This window comes from Ochlerotatus camptorhynchus, unplaced genomic scaffold (assembly GCF_037179485.1).
Source record: "Ochlerotatus camptorhynchus isolate MF236.1 unplaced genomic scaffold, CSIRO-AGI_Acam_v1.1 ptg000094l, whole genome shotgun sequence".
In the NCBI taxonomy this organism is placed as follows: Eukaryota; Metazoa; Arthropoda; class Insecta; order Diptera; family Culicidae; genus Ochlerotatus; species Ochlerotatus camptorhynchus.
The window spans coordinates 5,529,479-5,557,086 of NW_027040584.1; the positions used below are offsets into that span (position 1 = coordinate 5,529,479).

The 27,608-nt window shown below is 40.8% G+C and overlaps 1 protein-coding gene across 1 annotated transcript in view; it reads right to left on the bottom strand.

Moving 5' to 3' along the window:
- Positions 1–252: 252 nt before the first annotated feature.
- LOC135698757 (probable G-protein coupled receptor No18) overlaps positions 253–27,608 on the bottom strand; it is a 106,042-nt gene continuing 78,686 nt past the window's right edge. Inside the window, exons 3-6 of the mRNA XM_065218885.1 lie at positions 25,854–25,956; positions 25,538–25,663; positions 24,836–25,004; positions 253–929 (exon numbers count right to left, since the gene is read on the bottom strand). Coding sequence (XP_065074957.1) covers positions 270–929; positions 24,836–25,004; positions 25,538–25,663; positions 25,854–25,956 — 1,058 coding nt within the window. The 3' untranslated portion in view covers positions 253–269. The remainder of the gene's footprint in view (positions 930–24,835; positions 25,005–25,537; positions 25,664–25,853; positions 25,957–27,608) is intronic.

Consider the following 27,608-nt stretch of genomic DNA (forward strand, 5'->3'; position numbering starts at 1 on the left):
ATCTACTATGAACGTTATAATCCTATTCTGGTGGAAAATCCCAATCCTACACTGCTGTTCGTGCCTCCCAAGTGGAATCAAATCGCACACAGGCCATTGAAAAACGGCAGATCATCACTTTTATGGTATTACGCTCCAACCCGGTCCCCACCCGCCCATCAAACGGCACAATCCCGCACAACGACAGAGGGCGACGCATTGATGCCAGACATCCTCCCACCATCAGCACAAAATCTCCGCTGTAGGCTGCTCCACCAATGGCCCTTGTCCTACGATTTGAAAAATTCCAAATTGTGCTTGTTTTTGTAAAACTTTCTGAACGTCAACCGCCAGAATGCGATCCGGAAGTCCACGTTGTACAAGGCATAGATGAACGGATTGATGGCACTGTTAATCCAGCCGAGCCACGTCAGAAACGACATCAGCGGTTTGCTCTGGGACCGCTCCGGCAGGAAGGGCATCAACAGGTAGTACACAAAGAACGGCAACCAGCAGGCAATAAATCCTCCCACCACCATACTCAGTGTTTGGGCCGTCTTTGTTTCGCGCTTTAGCGACGAGATCCTGATGGGGATGCGCTTGCCGCCGTGGACCCGCACCTTGGCGTTGTGGCTGGCGGTCACACTGGAAACGCACGACTCGGCCAGCGAAATCTGACTGGCGCTAAATTGGACCGTGTTGATGGGACGCATCTCGTAGTTGCTGTTGTTGGTCGCCGACAGTCCCACGGCGGATGACCTCGGGGCCGTCAGTTGGTGCCGGGTGGCGTTCGGGGTGTTGCGGGCCGAGCTCAGAAACTCGTACAACGTTTGGTGCGAATTGGCGTAATTGGAGGAAATATTCTGGCCCAGGTAGGCCCCCTGCTTCGGGCTGGTATCCATCTCGGAGGTGTAATTGTCGATGTCGACCTCGCAGTTTTTCTCCGTAGCCTAAAAATAGAGCGTAGAGAGCAAAATTGAAAAAAGGGGTGTACCGTAATCCGGGGGAAAATCGATCACTTAATATGGTAAATATTAAAAATAAATTTCAGAATTAAGGTGAAAGTGGATTAGAGTAGATTGACTATCTTCGTCGATTTTATTTTAAATACCGCAATGGTCTAGCGGGATCATTCTTTCGTAGAAAATCAAACAACTAAAATTGTAATCTCTAAAGTAACAGCAATGCCGATTTTCATAAACTTGGATTTTTATTTAAAGGGAATAGTTGAACTATCTTTTGATTATGAATATGTAAATATGAGGAAATGTAAATATTTTTGTTCACTTTTGTACTTTTTTAACCAGTTTGATCATAGGATTTTCTGGCGAATTGGACGGTGTATCAAATTAAATCAGATAGATGCAATATGATTAGTAGAACTGAATTATCGATTACGATAATATCGCTGCCAGTAGTCCCGCAAACTGGTTCTGTAGGACATACTAATACTTCAGGCAAATGTATCTTGTGACCGATCAAAAAGGTAGAACCAAGTGAATGAAAATAATTTCAGATGATTTAGGCCAGTTTGGCATCGGTTCCGGAACCCGGATCTGAGAATTACGGAGAACGGTTTGTTGGAATATAATTTCATTGAGGTTACCATACCATGTGACATGTCAAATGATGCCAACATGACAAGATTTGATCAGTGAAATCAGGTTGTAGTTTATTTGATGACATATGGCCACATCGGCATCAGTTCTGGGGGTTGTGAAATCAGCTTTTAGGCGGTATAATACTGATATTCAAATCATGTTAGTTTTACGTAATTCAATAGAGTACCCCATGTCACGATTGCAGTAGAAAAGTTAAGATTAGGTTCTCTCATTGTTCACTCTCTCTCACCCACCTGATTGTATACGATCTACAGGATACCTAGGTGCGATGATAGATAGTAAATTTAGTATCAATCTTACCACACAACGAACAAGTCCGGTGTTAGTTTGTGCCCAGTAGAAGTGAACTGTGGACGTGGAGTGAAGTGGAGGGATAGTAAGTAAGTTCGATCCACAACATGGTCCTTCGAGACGGATATCACTAAATGACACGCTAATGGTGGGACCAGTAGTACAGGATCCGCTGCTAGCAATCTTGGAACGCTTCCGTTTGCGTCGAATTGATCATTTTGTCAATGCAGAAGATGTTCCATCAGATGTCACAGATGTTGTTTGCAGTGACATCTATCGGAAACTAGACACAATCTGTTCAAGACGGAAGCGTCGAAATACGCGGAAGTCTTGAAGAAAATGAGAACGGACGAGCGTCTTGCGGAGATGGGCAGCAACGTGAGGAGCATCAGGCGCACTCGTACAGGTGAGATGCTCCTGGTTCTCAAGCGTGGTGCGAAAGACCAGGGACCAACCTACCAGAAACTGGCAAAGGAGGTCGTTGGTACTGGGGTGCAGGTGAAGTCGCTAGGCTCGACGATCACCATCCAGGTCAAGGACCTGGACGAAGTGACGGAGGCGACCGAGATAGTCATGGCGCTCCGGAACAGTGTCAACTCAGGAGGTAGTCGTGTCCAACTCGAGCGAGGGATTCGTGATCGCCAGGGTTAATGGAGTATATTTAAGTAGCTGCTATGCTCCGCCCAGGTGGTCTATCGAGCAATTCTCGCAGATGGTGGACGACTCACTGCGGTACTTGTCGGCCTAAGACCAGTGGTCATTGCGGGCGACTTTAACGCATGGGCGGTGGAGTGGGGCAGCCACCACACCAACCAGAGAGGATGCATCCTACTGGAGGCAATGGCCAAGCTGGACGTTGTATTATCCAACACCGGCTCGGTCAGTACCTACAGAAGGAATGGTGCAGAATCCGTCATCGACGTGACATACTGCCGCCCAAGTTTGGAGGGCAACCTGCACTGGAGGGTTGATGAGGGTTACACCCACAGTGACCATCAGGCGATTCTGTACAGTGTGGGGCTAGGTGAGAGGCGAGTGGCAGGAGGAAATTCTTCCTGCACTCGAGGCTGGCGGACGTCGTTATTGGAGGAAGAGGTCTTCGGCGAAGCACTGAGGCGGGAGCGAATAACCCCGGATCTGACGGGGGAAGAACTGGTAGCAGCTCTGACAAGGGCGTCCGATACAACCATGCCTAGGAGAGCCTATCCCAGGCATGGCCATAGACCGGTGTACTGGTGGAGCGAGTCGATTGCTATCCTCAGGGCGTCTTGCCTCCAGGCGAGAAGGAGGATGCAACGAGCTCATACGACTGAATCTCGGGAGGAACGCCGTGTTGCTCTTCGAGCGTCTAAGGCAGCTCTCAATAAAGAGATCGCCAGACGCAATCGCGCGTGCTTTGACAGCCAAAGCGCCAACACGAACCCATGGGGGGATGCCTTCAAAGTGGTCATGGCAAAGACCCGCGGCGTGACGGCACCCCCGGAGAGATCACCAGCGGTACTGGCTCCGATCGTTGGCGGTATTGCCAAGTCGCTGGTAGTGGGCAAGGCCCCGGGCCCAGATGGGATCCCGGTTGTGGCTCTGAGGGGTGCCACAAGGCTCCATCCTGGGCCCGGTGTTATGGAACGTCATGTACGATGGACTGTTGAGGATAAAATTCCCGGTAGGGGTGAAAATTGTAGGTTTTGCCGACGATGTCACGCTGGTAGTCTGCGGGGGATCCCTCGAGGAGGTAGAGCTGACAGCGGCCCACTGCGTCAGGCTTGTAGAGGAATTGATGAGAACCAGGAAACTGGAGCTCGCCCATCACAAGACGGAAGTGGTCGTAGTCAACAATCGCATGTCAGTACAGCATGCGACGTTGATAGTCGGCGGAAGCACAATTAGGTCTGTGCGCTCTCTGAAACTCTTGGGGGTTATGCTCGACGATAAGCTCAGCTTCGGCTGCCACATCGAGTACGCCTGCAAGAGAGCGTCTATGGCTGTGGGGGCATTATCCCGTATGATGTCAAACAGCTCGGCAGTGAATGCCAGAAAGCGCAGGCTCCTCGCTGGGGTCGTAGTATCTATCCTCAGATACGGCGGCCCTGCGTGCGCTGCGGTACTGGATATTGACTGCCACAGGCAGAAATTAGAGAGCACGCACAGGCTAATGTGCTTGAGGGTGGCCAGTGCATACCGCACTACCTCGAGAGAGGCCGTCTGTGTCATAGCAGGGATGATGCCAATCAGCCTTATCATTAAGGAGGATGTGGTGTGCTATGACGCGAGGACCGTTCGAGGGGTGCGCAACAACGCGCGACTTGTGTCGACCGCGAGATGGCAATTGGAGTGGGAAAACTCCACAAAGGGGAGGTGGACTTACCGCTTGATACCTTCCGTATCAAGCTGGGTCAACAGGCGCCATGGGGAAGTAAACTTCCACCTGACACAGTTCCTGTCAGGCCATGACTGCTTTAGGAGCTACCTGCATAGGTTCGGACATGCAAGTACTCCCACCTGCCCCACATGTGCTGGTGTCGAGGAGACCGCCGAACACGTCGTGTTTGCCTGTCCACGTTTCGAGCCAGTATCGAGCGCTATGCTAGCGATATGCGGAGCGGATACCAGTCCGGATAACATCGTTCCTAGGATGTGTGGTACCACCGAGAACTGGAGCACGGTGGTGACTGCGGTCACCCACATAGTTTCGGTATTACAACGACAGTGGCGAGCCGAGCAGCAGTTACCTACTGCCCGACTAGATCGTTAGAGTAATGCTAGAGAGGCGCCATAGCGCTACAGCGGCCTCTCCCACAAAGTAATGCCTTGGGGCGGTTCCGAGGAGGTCAAGGGAAAAGCGCACAGGGTAAGGTTTAGTGGGTCGGGAGTGAAATTCTCCCATCCCCACACCCTGAGTTCCTTGTCAGGTGTCTGTGAGCAGATTCCCCCCTGTATAAAAAAAAGACACAATCTGTTTTCCTATTATTGTTCACAGAGGACACTGCAGTGCAAAACATGTCTGGTACCTCTTTATATGAATTTAGATTATTATTCGAAGTCCCTCCTTTTTTACACATTCTGCACACAAAATAGCTCACCCCTCACAGAATTTCCCGCCGATTTTTATGTATGAGGCGAGGCATAAAGTATCTTTTGCGCAGAATATGTAAAAAAGGAGGGACTTCAAATGTTAAAGCAAATGCATATGTTTTGTAGTGTCAAGTACTCCATTTTGTAATCTGTGAAAGGGAAATGACAAATCGGGTGTCAACAAAATACATGGCATCTTGAGAGATTGAGGTCGTGAGAGCAAATTTTCTTTCTCAAATTTGAATTTTTTGGCTCTTTGTGAGCTGGTAGTAAATCAGGTAAAACTGTGTGGGGAAAATCATTTTTATTTAATTGTAGCTTGTTTAACGATAATTTCCGGGAAAAACTGAACGACAAAGTCCTTGATTCATTTTTTTAGGTTGTCGTTTACTTTTTTTGACCTGAATATGAACCGAAAGCGAATTATGCCCACTTCTCTCAATTTTTATATGGGGATTTTTATCACTTCCTACCAGCGGAACAGCGCCATCTCTGTGGAAAATGCTCGAACAAAATGATTAATTGCTGCTGCCGCTGACGTAGAAAAAATGTACCTGATGGTACTCACACAGCTGCAGGATCGACCCTCTTCACAAAATTGTGTGGCGCGATTCGAAAGGTCAGCCAATCATTGACTTTTTGCCGCAAAATTTCACTAATACAACCTTGCTAGTGTAGCCGTGTAAAATCGATTTGTTTATTATTTTCAACCACGAAATTCGCTGTCAAAGTTTTTGCCTTGACAGCGGTTTGCTTTTTATTTTCAACCAGTAAAACGCATGTATTAGTGAAACTGCTCACTAATACTAACGGTGGTAAAGAACTCTACATATGGTGTACGAACTTACAGCCAGTGCACCATATTTAGCGACAATATGTCGGTATTATCGGTATTTATACCGATTTCCAAACTTTTAAATAATCAAAATTATTATTGCCTGCCCGCGCTCGAATTTCGGACAAAAATTTTTGGGAGGGACTTTGAAAACCTCATTTTTTTTAGCTTTCAAAATTCTAAACAATCATCTCTAAAGATCGAGAAATAGTCGATGGCTCTTTCCGGTTTACCTAAAAAATCGAGCAATATATTTTAAACATTATTTAACTTTCGGAAGTTTTTATTCATTTTTAAACTTCCTGAAGTTTCATCCAACTTTCCCTGGAATTTTCTTCCACCTTACCTTGTAAGCTTTTTCAGCCTTCGCTCGAATGATTCTTTCATCTTCTCCCGCCAGTTTTTTAACTTTCCCGGAGCTTGGAAACTTCACAAGTCCAAAGAACTTCAGGGAAATTTAATGGTTTTCAGAAACTTTAGTGATGCTCAGAAAACATCAGGACAGATCAATTAATTTCAATGAAATTGCTGAAATTATAAAGGAGTTCCGAGAAACTCAGACAATTTCCGAAAACTTCAACAATTTCCATGCAAATTTTGGAAACATAAGGGAAGTTACATGAACATTAGAACATTGCGAGAACAATTTATGGGAAGTTCTATGCTTTTTTAATGGCAGTGTCGATAACTTTTAAAAAAATCGGGAAGATCATAGAACATCAGATCAGAGAAGAAAGACTAAATTCAAGAAAATTGTGAGAGTACTTATGAGATTTCGTAATCTTCAAGAAAGTACAGAGACCTTCTAAGATGATTAGGGATATTCCGGTAGTCTTATTGTAATCAGGGAAGTTCCGAGCGCTTCGAGGATGACCAGAGAACTCCACAGCCCCTAGTTTCAGGTAAATTACAAGAACATTTAAGGAATATCGAGGAATTATGGAATATTTCTAAGTGCATGTTCCGAAAACTTCAGGGAAATTTCAGAGTCTTCAGGGATGTTTTTTGAATATCAGAAAAATTTTCTGGATCATTAGAACATCCCCAAGAATCTCTTTCTTCCGGAATTATGTCATTGTTTCTTTTGACTGTAAGCGCTCTGCCTTCCGACTTTCTTCAGATGTTTCTTCCAATTAGCAACCTTAGGAAGTTTCTGCCAGCGTTTCCAGGAAGTTTATTTCATCTCCTCAAGGAATTTCAATTAATTCTCCCAGAAATTTAGTTCGTCTTCTTCTGGAAGTTTAACCATAAGCCAAAGGTTTTTTTTATTCGACTTTTATTGGAAGGTTTTTCCGAGCTTCTTCAGGCTTTCCTTGGAAATGGCTAATTCTGGAAATTTACTTCCGGTTTCCGAAACTTTTCTGGCTTCCTTTGGATGTGACTTCCGAACTTTTCCGATAGTTTATTAAAGTTTTCGCCACAAGTTTCTCAAGTTGTGTCTTGGAAGTTTTCCGGAGGTTTTCCAGCTTTTATCGAACTTCATCCAGGAAAGCTTCTTTCGTCTTTCTCTGGATGTTTTTTCAGCTCCATTCAGAAGCTTATTCAAACATTCCCCGGAGTTTTCTTCCGGAATTTTCCGATCATAGTTCAAAAGCTAAAATTTTGCTTTGATTGACGACTTTTTCAGCCTCAAAACACTGCAACGACTACGATGTAATCTGCCCAAAATTTCGGCCATAGGTTGTGACTTTTTTCAAGGAAAAATATTGTTTGTCGTTATTGTCAATAGTTTAGTCGTTGTCATGGCTTTTTTTTTGTATTTTTGTTTCATTTAATGACATTTAATTGAAAAAAAAAACACTACTTGGTCACAATTTTGATGACCAACGATAATTTTTTAAATTAAATTAAAAAAAAATGAGTGTTTTAAGACTGAGAAAGCCGTCAAACAAAGCAATTCCCTTCAAATCTCAGTCGTCACCACCGTTAAAATTTTCGCATTCAAAAAACGGCAAAAATATAAAATTAAATAAATAGTAAATACCGATAAATTCCGATTTTGTAATACCTTTGATAGCGATAAGCGAAACAATCTGGCAACGCTGGCAGCGACTCAACCTACTGCTTCTGAGGTAATTCAAAATGACTTCTATGTCGACGACATGCTTTCGGAAGCGGATAGCATCGAGGAAGCAATGGAATTGATGATGGTCCCACCTCTTACCCCTACAATGGTTTGAGCTGGACGATTTATCTTTAAGATAATTAAATATGACAATTTAACCAGGTTTGCAAACAAAATCGAACTGGTTACATTTACGGATATAAATTCCCTCTAGAGTTTACAGTTGCTTCACAGCGATATAAATGTGGAAAAGCTCAGGCGTCCACCTCTTAGTTCGCCGTTTTGTCCACCTAAAATATTCATAAGTATTACAAGTGATCAAGAGTTAATGAACAATCAACAAATCATCCTATTACACTAGCAACCCCGCAATCTGATGCTACCATAATTTTCAGCAATGTCAGGAATGCTCATGAACCCCCAACATTTGCCAGAAAACTTACTACTAACTCAAGGTATCTTCCCAAAAGCTTCAAAATTGCATTTTTTTTTAAATCAAGTGTTAAATTCAGTCCTCTATATCCGTAATAAATTAGTGAAGCAGGTCACGGAAGTCACGAATTCAGCCGAGTTCATTCTACGAAAATGGAACTCGAACTCACCAGAGCTACTCCAGAGGATTCCAAAGCAACTTCGAGATGAGCGTTCTGACCTAGAGTTTGATGCATCAAATGCTACAGTGAAGACATGGCGGCTCCGATGGAACATAAGGTCCGATGAATTCCACTTGGTCGGACCGATAGTAGTGCAGGCAAAAATCTTCATCCAGAATCTCTGGAAACTCAAGTGCAGCTGGGATGAACCCTTGGATGGTTCGATTCAAGAAATATGGAAGGAATACAAGCAAAACTTGGCAACGCTTGAAACCCTATCCATACCTCGCTGAGTTGGATTCAGCAATTACTGTAATTCCGTACAGCTGCATGGATTCAGCGATGCGTCATCATTAGCATACGGAGCATGCCGCTATATCCGTTGCATTGCCTCCGATGGAATCATCACTGTTCTATTGATCACCTCAAAGTCACGAGTAGCCCCACTGGAAAATACTGAGCTGAAGAAAAAGAAAATGACCATACCTCATCTCGAGCTGTCAAGTGCTGTCTTGCTAAGTCCCCTCTACGAGACGTTCGTCCAAGTGAAAGCAATTGTTCGTGACAAACCGTGTATCTGATATCCAACATCTCACCCAAGGTGGAATTTGGAATCATGTTGCAGGGATCGATAATCCAGCAGATTTGATCTCCCGTGGGATGTCCCCAGCTCAACTCCAATACGAAAAACAAGTAGGAAGCACAAGTCAAGTCCTTCAAAAATCACCTCAAGAAGTCAGTTGGGCTTCGAACCTTGACCAACGATGAGATACTAACAGCTTTAGTTCAAATCGAAGCGGTTCTAAACTCGAGGTCGATGACACCAATCAGTAGTGACCCAAACGACTACGAAGCCCCACCCCGGGCCACTTCGTAGTGCAGCGGTCACTCATAGCCATAAGCGAATCCAGGCCTCGAACATGTGTAAATCAATCGATTGTCGATGTGGCAACGAGCGCAACGTCTCACGCAGCAGTTTTGGAAGAAGTACAAGACGCAGTATTTGTCAGATTTGCACAACCGTGTGAAATAGACTAGACAGTGGGATAATATCGTTGTGGGCACGATGGTCTTCCTCAAGGAGGAAAACACACCGCCACAGGTATTCCCTGGATCCGACGGCAACATTCGTATCGTCTCTGTTCGTACCAAAGACGGATGCTTCGACAGAGGTATCTCGAAGGTCTGTCCCTTACCAATCTGGGACAGCAAACAATTTCAGCAAAGCTCAAGCCAATAAGCAATGCACGAGTGCGATCCAACCCGCTGGGTCATCAGTTGGGATGTTCGAAAGGTCGATCCGTCAGTCAACAATTGGTGAAAGGTCATGTCTCGTCAAGTTTCGTCTGTACAGCACCGGGAGACAGCATCTACTCCCACTCTCGGCGCATATGGCGCCCGCGTTGACTACAGTGTCATCGCTTGGTTAAGATAAGCACTGTCTCTTCGGTAGCAAACATCCACGCTACCGTATCTGGGGGAAGCCATGGTATCACCCCCAGGTCACCTCAACTAGTCCGGTTGGCACGTTTGACGACAAGTCGCAACCTGCACCCACCCGAAAGGAACTCTACTCCACAGGCGCTACTCCAAGGAGGATTATCACACACAAAAAACGAAAATTGTATCAGTAAAAATATTAACCTTTCAATTTAAAAGTACCCCAAAATTTGTTACTTGAACTATGAAAATATTTGAAAAAACAAGGTTATTTTCAATCCAAAAGTAGATGTTTTGATTTTAACTTGTAGTTTTAAAAGTGCAGATTTTCAAATCAAAAATTTTTTTACTGTCAAAACAACTTCTTCGGCGGGTTAGTTTCTACTCGTTTCTGGTTAGTTTTTGAATAACGTGAGTAAATAAAAATTAAAACGCGCAAAACGAGAATTGAAAAGTTTGCTTTATTAATTTCTATTCGACCAGTTTTCAAAACAAATCCCTGCTGCATTCACCGGATCATCCGTGAGCTAGACCGGCTGAAAATATAAATAAAATGCGGCGATACCACAGGATGAATATGGTAAGTTTATCTACGATAATGCCTTATTCAGACTAGAGAGTTTTTTACGATAATAGAATCGCTTTCTTTTCGGAAATTTCAGCATCAGTCAAAAGTAAGATCATCGTTCCGGATTGGGTCACACCGGACTCTGAGCCAGATGGCTGAAACGGTAGCACCACAGTTTAAGGTTGAAGCAGGGGAAGTGGATTGCATGGACGGCTCAACATATGCTGACGAGGATGGTGGACAATTCCACAATTCAATATTTTTAATTTTGTTTTTGTTAGTTTTACATTTAAAATATATTTATACGTAAAAATCAAAACAATGAACTTTATGTTTAAAAAGAAATAAAATTTTAGTTGATGAACTACGCTCTCATTTTGAAATAAGATAAAATTTATGTTGACCTAACCTACTCTTAATTTGACAGTTCTACAATTTCATTTCAAAAGTAGAAACTTTTAATTTGACATTTATAAAATTTAATCATAAAAGTTGTGACTTTTAAAATCAAAGGATTCAGCATTTTTATTTTAACTGTTCATGTCTTTTGCAATTGAAAGTTTCTGACTTTCTACCAAAAAGAACCAATGCAAACTTTTAATTCTACCAACGGTTTTTTTTAATTCTATTAACGTTTATTTTTTGTGTGCAGGCACAATTGCCTGTGTGAGGTAAGTTGTTCCAGTTTTCGGAAGACTACACACATAAACTACATTAATCCTTTCCCGAGGAAAACAACAACAACCAATCGCTACAAATCACCACGCAACGGCATGCACGACGAAGGAAGCGGAGCACAAGATGCACACCCGCCGAGGACGACAATACACCAAGCATTATGTCAAACACGGCGACGAAGAAGTTCCTAAGAAGCGCCTCTACGTGAAAAACAGCTACCCACAAAGTCAGGCATCGCAACAGTTGCATTCCGCACCCACTCGCAAGCTGTACTCTACAGGGTGAAAAGTAATTCCTGTCAGTAAAGTATATGGTCATAAAAATGAGAAAATTTTGTGAAATTTAATTTTCACTGTATTTCCTGTTTCGTGTATCTATAAAAATTTGTCTTAACTCAGTCCAATTCCAATCTTTCTCCCTTTCCTTTAATTACGAGCCACATCCGTTTTTGAAAATCGTTACAGCTGGCACGCACGATATCTTGAGGATTTCGTCCCATATTTTCACCGAACGTTGCTTAAAAGTTTACACGATTCGTTCCTTGGTATTCCCTACTTCGCCTAATATGTAGCCCCATGCAAAGAAGTCGAGAGGATTCAAATCGGGTGAGAAACGACGAAATGAAATCCGGGAAATTAGCCTCACACTAAGCCTGTGTAATTTTTGCCTGATGGGACAATGCAGAGTCTTATTGGAAGCAGTATGGTGCATTTTTATAAAGTTTTTGGACGAAGTGGTTCTTCAAAACATTATCGATGTAATATTTACTGTTGATTTTAACACCAGGTTCAATGAACAGCAATGGAACTTTCAATGGAGAAACATCCCCAAACCATCACCCTGGAAACATTCTGGAACCTTTGAACAGCCAGTTTGTCACGAGGAATATCAGCAAGATATGCAGCATATACCCGATCATTTTGCTGGTTGTGGTGATCCTGTAGCAGGAACATTTTATCATGCGAAAACAAAATTTCGCAATGTAGCAGGTTGAGCCTACATGGATCGATCGAACAGACTTCCTTTGGAGAAGGGCTTTCTTTGATATGCGGTATCCAAACTATGGTAGACTCTAAACAGAGTATCTACCAGTGAGGACCGCAGTGAAAAGAGTTTGACTGCTGATCGATAATTGTCACGTATATTATGAAATATTTGGTTTATATAGCATTTACATGTTCTTGCTTATCCTAGTTAGTCTACATGTAAGAACGAGACGACTGGAGTGCCGATACCCAAAATATGCATCTTTGCCAGGTCTGCATTTTTGGTGACTTGGTGGTCCTACCCGACTGCGCAACATGACACCTTGCGTTGGCACTTCGGTATAGGCCTCACGCGGGGAGAGGAAAGTGGAAATGAAATAACTCTAACGCTGTGGCGCAATCGCCGCATATGGTTGCAATTGCATTCTATGTAATTTGAATCTATGAACTTTGTTCGGATTGAAGTTAATGACTTTGTTTGTTTACGATATGGTTATTGTCGTGGTTATTTGTAGGGATGCACATGACAGCAATCACCGTGCCGTTTGAGCAGTTTCCGACATCTTTCGACTCTAGCTATCTTTTGCCTTCCGGTCAAACCATGCACCCGCTGTTTTTTGTAAGCATTCAATCCGAGATCATCTTCCAAAATAGTCCTGATCGGTGGCTGCGACATTCCGAGTGCTTTGGCCATCTTACGCCCAGACTTACAAGGATTCCGCCGAATTCGCTCTCTCACTCGTTTGATAACTTCCGGAGTCCTGACACTGCGTTTTCGGCCTGGTCTGGGAGGGATTTTCCACGAACCGGTTTCCTTGTACCGTTTATTCCGAGTGGTTTCAGCGTCTTCAAAATAGAACACGGTCTATGGTGCAAAACAGGATTATCACGAGTTCCCTTTTCGCGTCCATGATTATCACGAATATCAAACGAATGAAAATTCAAAACCAACTTGCATGTCGTGTTGACATTTGAACAAAATCTAAAAGAAAAATATGCAGACATGCATGTGATTAACGCATTCGATACTACAATTGCTTAAAAAACACTGACAGGAATTACCTTTCACCCTGTGCAAACCGCAGTACAACACAGTATGCACGAAACAGGGACACAACGAACAAGTCCGGTGTTAGTTTGTGCCCAGTAGAAGTGAACTGATCTACAAGGTCAAGTGGAGGTCGGTGACCTCAGGTACACACTGTGGTCTGGACAGATAGAGTCTTTACAGTCCACTCGTAAGTTCGATCCAGAACAGCTACATTAGCATCGGTTCCGGAGTTCCAGAATTTGATTCCATAAAGGCCGCAATACGGTTCATCTAGTGGTATGGTAAGGGATCTGATCCAGGTTCTCCGGAAATCATGCCAGACCATTGGGGCTGGAAAACACCTCAGAGCGTTAGGAAAACAACTTTGTGCATGCATCTCACAACACTCGACAAAGAGTGTGTGGTTCTCCCATTTACTTCGCAGACTCTTTTTCAACTAATCTGTGAGAAAGCGATCCACACAATGAGCGGTACACTCCGTGCGGTGCAGGGAACGAATAGCGCTAATGTCTTTGCAGACTTTGCTTACCACGACTGCATGCATGGAAGCTGAAGAAGGGCATAACAAAGAAGTATTTTGTCTTTTTGCTGTGTTTCCCATCTGCAACTCTACACTGAGTGGCGCTCTTTGCGTCGGAGCCGTGGGAGCGATGGCTACACATTGAGCTTTCGTTATTGCTGGGTGTGTGTGTCTGTCTTCTCTTCTCCGCTGTTTTACACTTGCGCAGGGTAACAGACAAGCAAACTTTGTGTTTGCTTGATTCTCACTTTGTATATTTCAGAAAATCAATACATTGCGCGATGACAGCCTTGCGAGACCAACAAACGAGGTTAAAATATTCCATAGAGCGCAACAAATCCAATCACAACGGGAAATCCTCGTAAATATTACAATGCCAATCAAACAGGAAATTGTGGACACTTTTCCACCAAATAATGATCTAATGATCCTGGCTTAAATATTCCAAACTAATGCCATTCAAATCTATATCTATAAGGTCTCTATCGTTCGGCATGATTACTTATCATATTGAGTATTTATTTTCATGACATTTTTAAAATCTCAAATTTGGAAACGCCCGATATTGGGCGAAATTGATCAACCCCTCATATGACTTTCGAGCAAATTTCTAGTTTATGTTCTTATTAAATTTGGGTTCCCTAAATCCGAACCTTATGCTACAAGCCTTGTGCGAAGTGTATATTCAGCAGAAACTACTAACAATATTTCTTAAAATGCACAGTTGCACCTAAATGTAGGGAATTTACTCCAAAATCATTGTAAATTTCGCAGAACCAATATTGGAAAAAATAACCGTTATTTATTTAATAATTCAGATTAATTGACACTTAGCTTATTGAAAATTATAACTTTCAAGTTATCGATAGCAATCGTTGCAATCCTATGATCTTTTGTTTAAATACTGGTGAATATTAGTTAAAAAAAATTGAAAATTATGCTCCAAAATCGACTTTTATGTCTTGTGAAACCAAAATTTGCGATGTGACATCTAAAAATGAAACGCATCAGTTTCACCGCCGTGATAAATTTTCCCCCGCATTACGGTATAATTTAAAAGTTCAGTAAACAAAAACAAAATCTCGGTGGCCAGTGAGGCAGTTGATGGTGAATGGCTGAGCCTAAACAAGCGAAAAGGAAAACAAACGAAAAATAGTAAAGAAGAAGCTTACCAGCTCGCAAAAAAAAAATGCCCACTCGGATGCATTTATTAATTGGATGGGGGAGTTGAAAGCTTTAGCCGATTAGATTTTATCCGGGCAGTTTGGGTGAGTTGGGCGGTGAAGTGGGTCTTCAAAGGATTTAGATTGGTAAAATGATTGGAACTGCTATGCTGTTCGGAAGCGATAAGGAAAAATTAACAGGAGAACGGAGCGTTCCGGAGATTCTCTACTTTTTCAAACATCAGGTAGGAACAGGGATCAAATCTAGGTGAACATTTCAACAAGTCCTGCCTGCATTGATAGATTCTCTTGTAAATATAAGTCGAGTATTACTACAAGAAGCTGAAGAAGTTTGCACATTGTAGACGAAATACGCGTATCTGTCAAGGATAAACAAATAAGATAGTGGAATTTAATGGAAACTCACTCTCTCGTTCTACAGGTATTCTAATAAGACGCCCACATGCATGAATATTCTCTTAATGAACTTTCTCTTTCGTTAATGAGGGAGCGTTGATTAATTATGTCACGCACAATATGCCCAACACTAACCCTGCTCTGTTACATCAATTTAAGAGCTACTATTCATTTTAGAATGACAGATATCAGAGGTCACCCAGTGAAATCGAAAAAAAAACGGAAAAGCCGTGAATTTCGATGACAAATCGGTATAAAATAAAATTATAGACCATGCAAAAATTTCGAGACTGGTTCAGATTTGCAGGATAAATCACTTTGAAAAACTTTTAACACTCCGAACACGATGCCTCCGGTAAAATGTGTAACGGAAATTTGGCAATGTTTGAAAAATCTTTGCTCAGCAACTGATGAATAGATTTTAAATTTATTGAAATTTAATTATTTTTTTAAATCTGTAGTTTCAAATGGCGTCAATAGATATGAAATTCGCCAATAAATGGCTGAGCTATCATTTTTCAACCATTGCAAGTTTTCCGATACACATTTTACCGGAGGCATCGTGTTCGGAGTGTTAAGAAAATATGGATGAAAATTCCGTAGGAATTTTGAGAAGATTTCAGAATAAATTCGAAAGGTAGTTCAGAATAAAATTCACGCCGGTTTTGTGCAGAACTTTACAGGGCCACCCATATTAGATCCGGTTTGCGTTTTAGAGACATAAATGTGACAGTAAGTCAATCAGTGATGGCATATTCATTAGAAAATTGATATTTTTCCGCTCTCATACGCTCTCAATATCACGCGTCATATTGGAGCAACATATCATGCTTGATATGGATTTTACAAGCTCCTTTGATATTGCGAGACTATTCACAACGTGTAAAGTTAAAGCTGAGAGTTGCATCGACGCAAAAATGATTCCGTTGCACCTCGGTTTCTTGGAAGGAGAAGGTCTGACGGCTGCCAACCGTTATGGAAGTTTCGGTTGCGTTCGGGTGTAAAGCAAAAATCATGAAACTCAATCTCACCACAGTTTGGAGAGAATTCCAAGTAGTGAGTTTTGTTTGCTTGATGTTCCGAAAAGCTTGCAATACCAACCGCGGTTGTTTGTTGATTTTTGCCTAAGAAAATGAAGCATGATCTTGTTCTTTGGTGAGATTTGTTTTTTTTTTAATATTTTCCCAACACTAAAGACAATAGATTAAGCTGTAAATTTTCCGCAACGCGTCAGATACGGATCTAATGCGGGTTGCCCTTAAAAGAGTATTATCTAGAAGTGGAAGGCAATTTTGTGCGTACAGAGTAGAATTAATCATATTGTCGAGCAGTTTTAAAACGACTTTCTACCCGTGATCTTAAGAAACCGAAGCAATCTCCACATTTTTTAAGTTGATCATAAATAAGACCCTATTTTTAGGTAGAAAACGTAATACTAAATTTCTTGAATGATGTGATCCATTGGTGAAAAGTTTTGGGGAAAATTCCATGACAATTGTGAAATGGATTTCAGGACCCGCGAAAATTAGCAAGGGAATTGAATTTTGAGTGGTCATTGGTGTCCTCGAATGAGTTTTAAGATAATTCATTGCACTGTCGAGCAGCTTAGAGACGACTTTCGACCAGGTATAATAATTAAATAAGGTAAATCATAGCTGATATTTTAGGGAAAGCTTATATAAGACCATGTTTTGTCGAGGTTCTAGAAGACACAATTTCAAAATAATGTTGCAAGGCAAAATTCAAGTCGTAAATTACGTAATTTCAATCTGATAGAATGATGCGATCTATTCCATGGGTAGGTTGACAATAATTTCTTTAGTATTCTAAGGATAATTTCAAGTGAATTTTCTGAAGAATATAAACGAGAACTTCAAGATAATTCGGAGAATAATTTCAATTCCATTCTTAATTTAATTGCATGAGAATTCTAAGGCGAATTTTAACTAAAATTATAGAATGAAGCTTCAGTTTACTTTTGCAAAAAATCATTAAAAAAAATCGAAGAAAATCTTGGGATGAATTCCAAGAGTTTGTTGGAGTGAAATTACAATTACTCACAGAATCTTACATTTATTTTAGAGGAATTCGTTGCTTAAAGGGAATAATTCTAATGAAAATGCTTAAGAATATTCCAACAAAATCTAGTGCGAATGTTAAAGATAATCACAACAAAAGAAAATTTTCAAGAGCAAACACATGCCCATTTAACCTGGCCGGTCATAGTAATTAAAAAAAGTCTATAACTTATGTGAAGATTGGGGACCATCATGCATTGAGTTTAAGAAAATTGCAGGAACTTTACAGAAGTTTCCAAAACCTCAAGGAAGCTTAAACTGAACTTCTGGGTTATTTGGAATTCCGAATTATTGTGGGTGAAAGTACCGTGATTATCAGAAAATGTGTGTAAACTTCAGGAATATTCCTGAATGAGAACTGCAGGGAATTTCCAATTACTGTAGTACTTCTGGACAGTTCTATTAAAGGTTGACCACGAAAAAATCCGGACTCGAAAATCTCCGGATCAGTGATGTTATACCTCAGAACATCCCGGCGGCGCCGACTGGGATTGAACCCAGGCCTACTGGGGTGAGAGGTAATCATCCTTACCACTACACCACCAGCGCCGCTGACCCCTAAAATCTTGTTGGGGTTTAATTTTGTTTCATAGTTCAATGTAAAAGCGTTCAATAAAATGAGGTGTTCAATAAAAAAATGAGATTTTTTTCAGTCATATAGCCAGTAAAAAAAAATTTCAACGAATTCAGTATTTTCTATTAAAAACATAATGTCTACACTTAAAAAAAAACGTCACCGAATATTGGAGAAGGGGCCCTGGTCAACTCTACGATGCAACTTAGTTGTGATGCTCTCACAAGAGCGCTGGACGGCACTGAAATCATTCTCATTTTTTTATTGAACACCCGTAATGCTTATTGTAAGACCATTTTTTTTTAGTCTTTCTTCTTACATTAGGCCGGAACAAATCACAAGTTTTTCTTTTTATTCACTCGATGCTCCCACCAGTCATTTTTAAATTCGTTTTACATTACATCTAAACCATATATTTCAAACGCTAAAAATTTTTCTTAGCCTTCGCATATGCCTTATACTTCTTTGAAGCCGTGATTTTTGACACTTATGCCACAAATGTTGACTTTAGTATATGATACACTCGGGTTATCAACAATAAATTTCGCGCATAAGTTTTCGTATCCTTTCAAGCAAGAACATTGGTAATAATGTAGATGAATAGGAGCAATTGATTTTTGGGTATTGATAAATTCCGGATAAAGCATCAGGCGGAATACCACAAACGTAAAAGTTCTTATGAAAAAAAAACGTTCTGTTTTCGATACTTCCTCCCTATCCAAATATAACTCAGTTTTCTCAACAATTGTGCGTGCTTCAAAATAATCTAACTAGACGTATGGATTGAGGAAGGTCTATTCAACAAAATCCAAGTGTAATATTCAAAGGAAGGAGCCAAAATCCATATTTGCTGAACATAAAAACCAAATTCTAACAACAATACCTACACAGTTAGAAAAAGTAGTGTGAATTTCTGTTCAATATGATGCAAATAAAAGGGGCGTCACATATCATATAGGTTTACATTAAAAACCGTGTAAAGTTCTGAGATTTTTCATGAAATGTTGCAAATATTGCACAGATAAAAATTCTGAATTTTAATTGTGATGTAAACATTCATTCACGTATATTTGTATTCCATTTCACGCAACCGAGCAACTTGCAAACAATGTTGTTTACAAAGATGGGCTTTTGTATACAATATTTGCTACATTGCATGAAATGTGTAAGAACTTTACATGATATATAATGTAAACGTTTATGATATGTCACGATCCATTTATGTACATCATATTGAACAGAAATTTACACTACTTTTTCGAACTGTGTGTATACAAAAGCCCATATTTGTAAACAACATTGCTTACAAGCTGATCGTTTGCGTGAGATGAAATACAAGTTTACGTGAATGAATATTTACATCACAATTAAAATTCAGTATTTTTTGCTGTGTAGTTTTGTCAATTTAAAGCTGGCTTTAGGAGTGCTTAAAAATCATCACTTATGAATTCAGCAAGGTCAATTCCATAAAATCTTAGCATAACTTTTAAAGGATAGTATCAGACCCCCTTCACTCTTTGGAATTTATAGAGACAGATAACAGCGCCAAACGGTTTGTGACGAGACAACGTTGAACTGCAGCGTAGAAAGAAAACACACACACCAACATCTATACATGTACGAACCCACACAACTGAGCGGACGGTACAGCGCAAATCAAAACACGAAGCGGTGTCATCGCTCATCGTCATCATTCAGCTTCGGCTTCTTCCGTTTGCATTTGCTATCACCGACGTTGACAAATACTTCCTACGTTATAAAATAGGAAAGTAATGATTATTCCAACGTAATTTATGAATAAAATGCATGCTGCGTTGGCCAAAGAAGACGGCATATTTTATTACGTTCAGCAATGATTTCAATACGTTGCATTTCCAGTGGCTGGGGTGTTGGAATAATTCTTTAGAGAGAGTGAATGCTTTTCCCATGTTTACTTCTATGCTTATTAAGATTTTTTGAGCACCAGCTCCGCAAATCAACAATTATTATTAGAGATTTGCATCTTACTGATACCGGTGGTATATTGGAAACTCTTTCGCTCGAAAGTAAAACATATTACAAGCACATCTCGATGCGCGCTTGGATGTGAGATGGTTTTCTCAAGTATTCCTGTTGCGTATAAAGTGGTAATGATTGAAAATCGGAACAATCACAAACAAGTAAGAATCTTGCTATCGCAATATAATGATGATGACTTCGAGGATGATATCGTCCTCTTTCCTCGGCTGATCATCAACGTCCGCATTGACATCTGTCATGCTGACACCTGTCAGTTATTGAGCCCAGGTGGTAAAGTTGGCGGGGAACTTCCAACAGCTTCAATGTGCACTCAACAGATGGCGCTGCGATCACATTCGGGTGGTAATTATATGCCTTGTATGAGGAATTGATTAGTGGGATATCTTGTTAATTTGATATCTTTGCTATTAAGCAGGTTCGTTCTTCCGGTATTCAGCAACTTCCATTCAATAAAATCCAAGCGCACAAATTTCAAACGATTGAACCGAAATCCAACCTAGCTTCAAACAAATCTACCATCACGAATGAACTCAAAAAAGTCTATTATATAACATCCAAGCCTGTTTTTCAAAGGACAGAGCCAAAATCTATCGTGGCTGATCAAGAAACCCAAATTTCTATAAAAATAGTACTTTTGTGGATGTAAACCCAGTATTCTCAACAATTGCGCTGACTTAAAAAAAAAATCTAGTATCCGGTTTGAACACACGAAGGTCCATTCTTCCATTTCTCAGCCTAATTTTCAAAGGATGTGGATCTCACAAGAACGAAGAAGGGGTCTAAAGGAGTGGAATCTACGCTAAAAGTTAGTTAAATCACTTCAGAAAAGTTCAGACTAACATTAAATAAAATTCAATCACTCAACAGAAAAGTTTGGACTCCCTAATGAAGGTTATGAACCACTTCAGAAAAGATGTTACTCCTTTGGAAAATTTAAGTGTCAGAAAACTAGATGACCTACACAAGATTGTGTCATTGCCAAATGACAAAGCAGTTCGGAAAAAGTTGAAAGTTGATTTATTTAGGAAAGGGATTAAATCAGCTAATGTTGCCTCACTTCAGAAAATGCGAAACCAATTCTTTAAAGATTGGATTCGGGATTTGTTGAATCGCTTCAGGAAAGCTTTGACAACTTTTAAAAGGATTGAATAACATAGCAGAAAAGTTTAGACTTAGTTAGAAAAATGTTGATGACTTATTCGAAAGTTTGAACTCACTTCAGCGGAAAAGTTCAGAATCAGTGTTGAATCTGCTTTGAAAAGTGTCACCTTAGTTAGGAATTTCCTGAATATCAGAAACGATTCATCAAGCCGGTCTCACTTTTAAAAAATTTAAACCAATTTTGAAAAGATTGGATTTAGCTCGGAAATGGTTGAATCACTGTAGAAAAGAATTGAATAATTTAGTATCATTGCAGCAGGTTTGTAAGTTAAGAAATTTAGATCGAATGCAAAAATCTGGCGCCTATGGTGGGCTGGGCCCATCGTAACAATATCGGAAAACGACCCAATGAGAATGGTTCTTGGCAGTGATCCGACTGGAACAAGACGAAGATGTGCGCAATGAACAAGAGGGATCGATCAGATTGAAGACGGCTTACCTAGTGAGTTGCCAAAAAAGATTAGGAATGAGTTCGATAAAATCCGTTTTCAACAACTGAAACCGGCTGATTCGATTTCAAGGACCTGGCATGCCGTACCGGTCTAGTTCAAAATTATGTAAAAATTCTGTAAAAGAACAAGATGATATTCTAGCAATCTAGAGTATCCATACCCAAATGAAATAGCGATACTCGAAAAATAAATATACTCTAATTTTTTTTAATTCCCCTTTATGGTATTCCAAAATTTTGAAAGGGGGGGGGGGGCTGACAAAAGAAAAACTTGAGATTTGTTCCGGCCTTAGTCCACTGCTCGAACTTTTCTTCGTACACGGCAAATCCTTCAGATCAACTGAAGTTCCTCCCTTTTTCTTCCGTATGTGCTTCACAATTGAATAGTATTCCTCAATTGGCCTTAGTTTCGGAGTATTGGCCAGATTCATCTCCTTGGGAACTACTGTGAGGCCATTTTCGTTGTACCACTGTTCGGTGGAATTTGAGTAGTGGCAACTTGCCGGCCAGAATAGGCAATCGACCACATGCTGCTCCAGAAAAGGCACTCCTCCTGGTAAATTTGCTGGTTCATGGTCCCGCTTTCCAGCCCACAATTGCAGATTGTTTGTCAGACAAAGAATTTTTTGGAGCTTATCGACTTCTTTTTGATTTTACATTCTTCCGGGCTCTGGTCAACCGAGGTATAAAATTCTTGCCCAGGAATTTGATCGAAAACTGCTAGAGACAGGGATTTTCGATTCGAGCGTGCAGGATCGAATCGCGACGTGCTTGCTCCGGAGAAGGCATGATGTAAACAAATGATCTTATCCTGACATCCAATGCCTACTGTGATTATATATACACACATAGAAATATTGATATAAATTTAAGTGCTCTGAGACTGACATATACGAGCGTCAATTTTGACACAGAACTGAGTCATAATAGACGCAAAATTCAGCTCAATCAAACGTACTTTCGAACTTTTCAGTCTCGGAGCACTTAATTTTACATGACATGTTTGTTTACGTCTCATCCATTATGTCAAAGATGGATTCCATCACGTGTAAGATTAAGTATTTATTAGAGTGTACTCTTAGCTTGATACATTGAAATTTTGAAGAAAAAAAAAATTCTCAAAAAATTTCTTAATGGCAGCGTTTTTAATGTGTCCGGATTTTTTCGTGGTCAACCATTAACTTCACGAAAATTTAAAGCACTTTAAGTAATTTCTGAAAAAAATATAAAGTTTATTTAACAGACTGCGGGTACAAAACCATCGAGCTATTCTAGGAAGCTTCAAGGAATTCTAAACGGTTCCATTAGTTTCAGGAAAACTGCAGCAACTTTAAAACGTTACGAGAACTATAACAAAAACCTTCCAGGAAGTCAAGAAAACTACAGAGATTTAGTTTAAAGAAGTTCCAAGAAGCTCAAGGCAGCTAGGAATAGAGATCTTCATGGTAGCACAGAGATTTTAGGGCAGTTCCAATAACTTAAGTAAGTTCCAACAATTTCAGAAAAATTTAAAGAATCTTTAAGAAGTTACGGGGATTTAAGGGAAGTCAAGTTGCAGATTTTTCGGTCACTTCCATTTTTTTTCAGAGCTTCATAGAACCACTTTGGCAGAATAGCGGGAACTTCAGAAAATCAATGGAATTACCGAATTTTAAAAGAAGTATTGAGCTACCAGGACATTTCCGAAAACATTAACAAAGTTCCGAGAGTTTTAGGAAAGTTGTGGAATCTTCAGGTAAGCTCCATGAAGATCGCGAAAATTCGGTAACATTTTGACGGAAGTTCCGATAACTTCGAATGCTTCAGAATATTGCGAAAACTTCAGCGAAGACCTAAGAACTTAAAGGCAGCCCCATTCATAAAAAAAAAAAAAAAAAAAACGAGGAAATCTCAAATGTCTACACTGCCCAAGGAACTTCAGAGATTTTTAGACCGTTTAAATGTCTTCAAGAAGGTCCCAAACGTTTCGAACAAAATCGAAGAGCTTCTGAGTGCCATTCATTAACCTCAGCAAAATTGCTGATATATCAAGATAGGCGAAATGGCTCTAATGTTGGCCTATGGATCTAAGATTTAGCCCATCGCTAAAAATCTGCTATTTATCAATTTAATCTAGATGAATGCGTCATTGGGACGGTCAGACTCATCTTCATGACAAACTCCGTAATTGTCAAGAATTTTCCGAAAATTTCAGCAAAATGGCGGGATCAGAAGAGAAGTTTCATTAATATCAGGAAAATTTCCAAAAAAATTAGGTAGTTCAAAGGGCCTCTTAAAAATTTAGGGAAATTCAGGAAAGTATCAGAACACTTCAGGGAATGTCGTAGAACCCAATAAATAATTCCAGCTGTAGATGAGGCTGATGCAACTAAAAACAGGTTTATTCAGCTTATAGTCTGAATAGTTGTATGCTAGACTAGATTATTGTTCAAAGAAATAAATAAAAATAAATCAAGGGAATTTACGTATTCTTGTCAATCAAAGCAGCGTCCACACTTCTATAGGATTCTTCTCAAAGTAACGCATTTTCGTTTATTTACATTCATTAACTGACTGCTGCTCTACCCATTCCAATCGACAGAATTGTCCATACATATTTTAAAACGGAACTATCAACTCCATACTTTCATCATCTCCTCATCTATCGTATAAAATAGCCACTTTCAGTCTGTTATTTGGTTTGGTTAGAAGATTACAACTCTGGAGAGCATTTTTTGTGGTCGTTGAGGGCGTGCGGTTCTGAATATGGCGATGAGTGTGCAAAATGTTACGCAATTGCATCCACCCTATTCGCACACGCCCGAAGATCGGAGGCGAATGCCACTTCGACTTGTTTTGTCTATTAACGACTCTCTGATGACTGTGTTGGGGAAGCAGCATATGCATGTTCGTTATTGGTGCATTTGTTAGTTATTTCGACGCTTTTGGACAATGCTTGACATTTACCACTTTTTGAATTGTTTCTTGGTAAAAATCAACAGTCGGAAATATTTCTGATCGATTGGTGATAAAAGCATTAAAGTTGGTCCAGAGGCAGCTGAGTTATAAACGTTCAAAATCTTTCATAATTTCGTTACATGTTCCATTTTTTGGTTTTCAAAAAGTGTACCCCCATAAAGAAATCACAGACGTAGTCCTACATCAAAATACAAGATTCAAAATTGCCGAATTTTAGCAAAAAATTAAAAGATCGCCCATAAGAAACAATTTCGCAAAGTTTCATGTAAATCATTGCATTGCATACATCGCAAAACCTTATCAAAACAGCTCACCTCGGTCTTGGTCATCCGGTGCTGCCTTGAGGTGAGTACGCAGCAAATTTTCGAATACACGTACAGCATCACACTCATCGGTATGAAGAACGACCCCATCGCCGAAAACACCACATAGCCTTTGTTTTGATTGTATTGGCATTCGTTCCGCTCTCGGTCCTGGTCGTACCTGTGAGTGAGTTGAGCAAATTGAAATAAGACGAAGAAAAAACAATAGAAAAAGTTAAGTGAAGAATTTGTAAACGGGGAAGTGGAATGCAAATATTGAAATTAATATTTGATTGGTACAGGTACACAGTACGGCGATCCCTTTTGTTCCCTTTTTTGCGGGGTTCTGTTAAGGTCCAAAAGAAAGGTACATAAGCACTTTGCGGAGAAATTTGTCGGCTGCTGCGAGAGCCTCTTTAATCATTCACAGCGAAGCACGCAGGACTCCCGGCGCCTTGACTTGCGAGTAGTATTAATAAGATTCGTTTCCCTGGAAAGCGCTTTAAGGAGTCGGTGGAATGGGGATTTTCGTTTGCTTCGCCTGCGGAGAATATTAAGCGTTCCGCATCGGTAGATTTGATTTGAATGTTGTTGTTTTGCTTCTTTCTTCTGTTGCTTATCGAATGGTTTGGAGTGTACCCAAAGTAAATGCGAGTGTGGTTCATTATTCCTGACAGGTGCATGCAAGTTGAAATTGATTTCCCGAAATCTTACCAGCCCAGAATAGGAGGGCACGTGATGGCGAGTGCCACCAGCCATACGACGAAAATCATCAGCAGGGCCAACCGTTTCGAGCGCCTCCGCTTCGAGTACGTCAGTGGTTGAGTCACGGCCAGATATCTGCGAATGGGATGGAAATCAAATCAAAAAGTTTCTAGTTTCTCGTCTGTTTTCTACCCAATTGAGGTGATTCTCTGAATGTGATTAGTGTCAATCTGACTCTAATCACTTACTAACAATCTACTCAATTAGTTGAGAAAAAAAAACAACGGCGGAGGATTCCTGTACGGATGAGTTTTGGATACTGTACCTGTCGACGCTGATTGCACACAGACTGAGGATCGATGCCGTACAAAGGAGGACATCGAGCGATATCCAAATATCACAGAGTATCCAGCCCAGCTGCCATTTGTCTGCAATAGAAGAGATGATGGTTTATGAACTAAGCTCATCTTCCAGGGGGAACGTGAAACTGTCGGATCGTCGGAATTATCCTTCGATGCGGTTAAAGCTGTGGTATTCCACTGCACGGAGGAATAGGTCAATGGGGGTATTGATTCTCAATTACGACTCCAACAGTTAAGAAATTCCTCGGTGTTCTAGTATAAACTTCATAGTCGTATGAACATTTTCGAAACCATTACTATGCACCATTTATTAACATGAAACATATAGACAAAGGGTGTCCCACATCAAATTGCATCACGGAAAAAACCACTGTAGAAAATTATCCATTGAGTATTTTCTCTTCAAAATTTGGATAGAAGTAGCTTAGAGTGTATTGTTTACACTGTTTATTTATCGCTGCAAGTTTTTCTAAAGTTGGAAAAAATGGCGTCACCCGAAAAGCAACGTCGCGAATTGATTTTGTGCAAGTACCTGGAAAATCCTCAACTCTCTCATCGGGACATCGGAAAAAAAAAACTCGGAATCGTGCTGTCAACGGTGAGTCGTGTGATTAAACGTTATTACGAAACTCTGAGCATCGAACGGAAGGAGAAATGCGGTCAGAATGGATGTTCTATTAGTGATCAGGATCACAAGCATGTCGTGAAAGCGTTTAAGCGGAATCCCAATACTTCGGTCAGGGATGTGGCCAAAAAGTTGAAACTGTCCAAGTCTTTCGTTCAGAGAGCCAATGACCCGGAGGGACTACATACGTACAAAGTGCAGAAGCCTCCAAATCGGGACGAACGGCAAAATACGGTGGGAAAGTCACGGGCCCGGAAACTGTACACCTAGATGATGACGAAGCCTCATTGTCTCATCATGGCTGAAGAGACTTACGTCAAGGCGGACTTCCGGCAGCTTTCGGGGCTACTGTTCTTCACCGCTCAGCACAAGTTTGATGTTCCGGAGGAAGTAAGGAAGCAGAAACTTTCAAAGTTTGCCAAGAAATACATGATCTGCAAGCAATCTGCCCATGTGACTACCGGGACTGTAAACAGGGAGATCTATGTACCTCAAGGAGTGTCTACAGAAGCGTCTGCTTCCTCTGTTGAAGCAACACGATCTTCGATCTACGATCTTCTGGCCGGTCTGGCTTCGTGCCACTATTCCAAAGTTGTCCTGGAGTGGTACGTACTTTCGTACCCAAGGACATGAACCCCCTTACGCACCGGAATTAAGGCCCATCGAAAAATGCTGGGCTATTATGAAGGAGGCACTACGGAAACATCCCAAGGAGGTCAAATCTGAGGAAGACTTGAAGAAAAAGTGGGTCTCCGTACAGAATAAGCTGCAGTCAAATGTTGTACAGAACCTAATGAGTAGAGTCAAGCGTAAGGTGAAATGGAGCAATGGTGCAATTACTAATGGGTTATTTTTTATTGTCCGAAAGTTTGAAAAGGATTTTTCAACTAGGTAATTTTCTACAGCGTTTTTTCCGTGATGCAATTTGACGTAGGGCATCCTTCTAGTCCATTGATCGTATTTCAAATCCAGAAGGTTTCTCTCAAATTTCTCAGACTTCCCTATTGTTTACTGAACTCTTCTAAAATTCATCTGAAAAACGTTGTTGGCACAAAATAAGAACATGGTCACCCTACACTAAATCGTTATACAG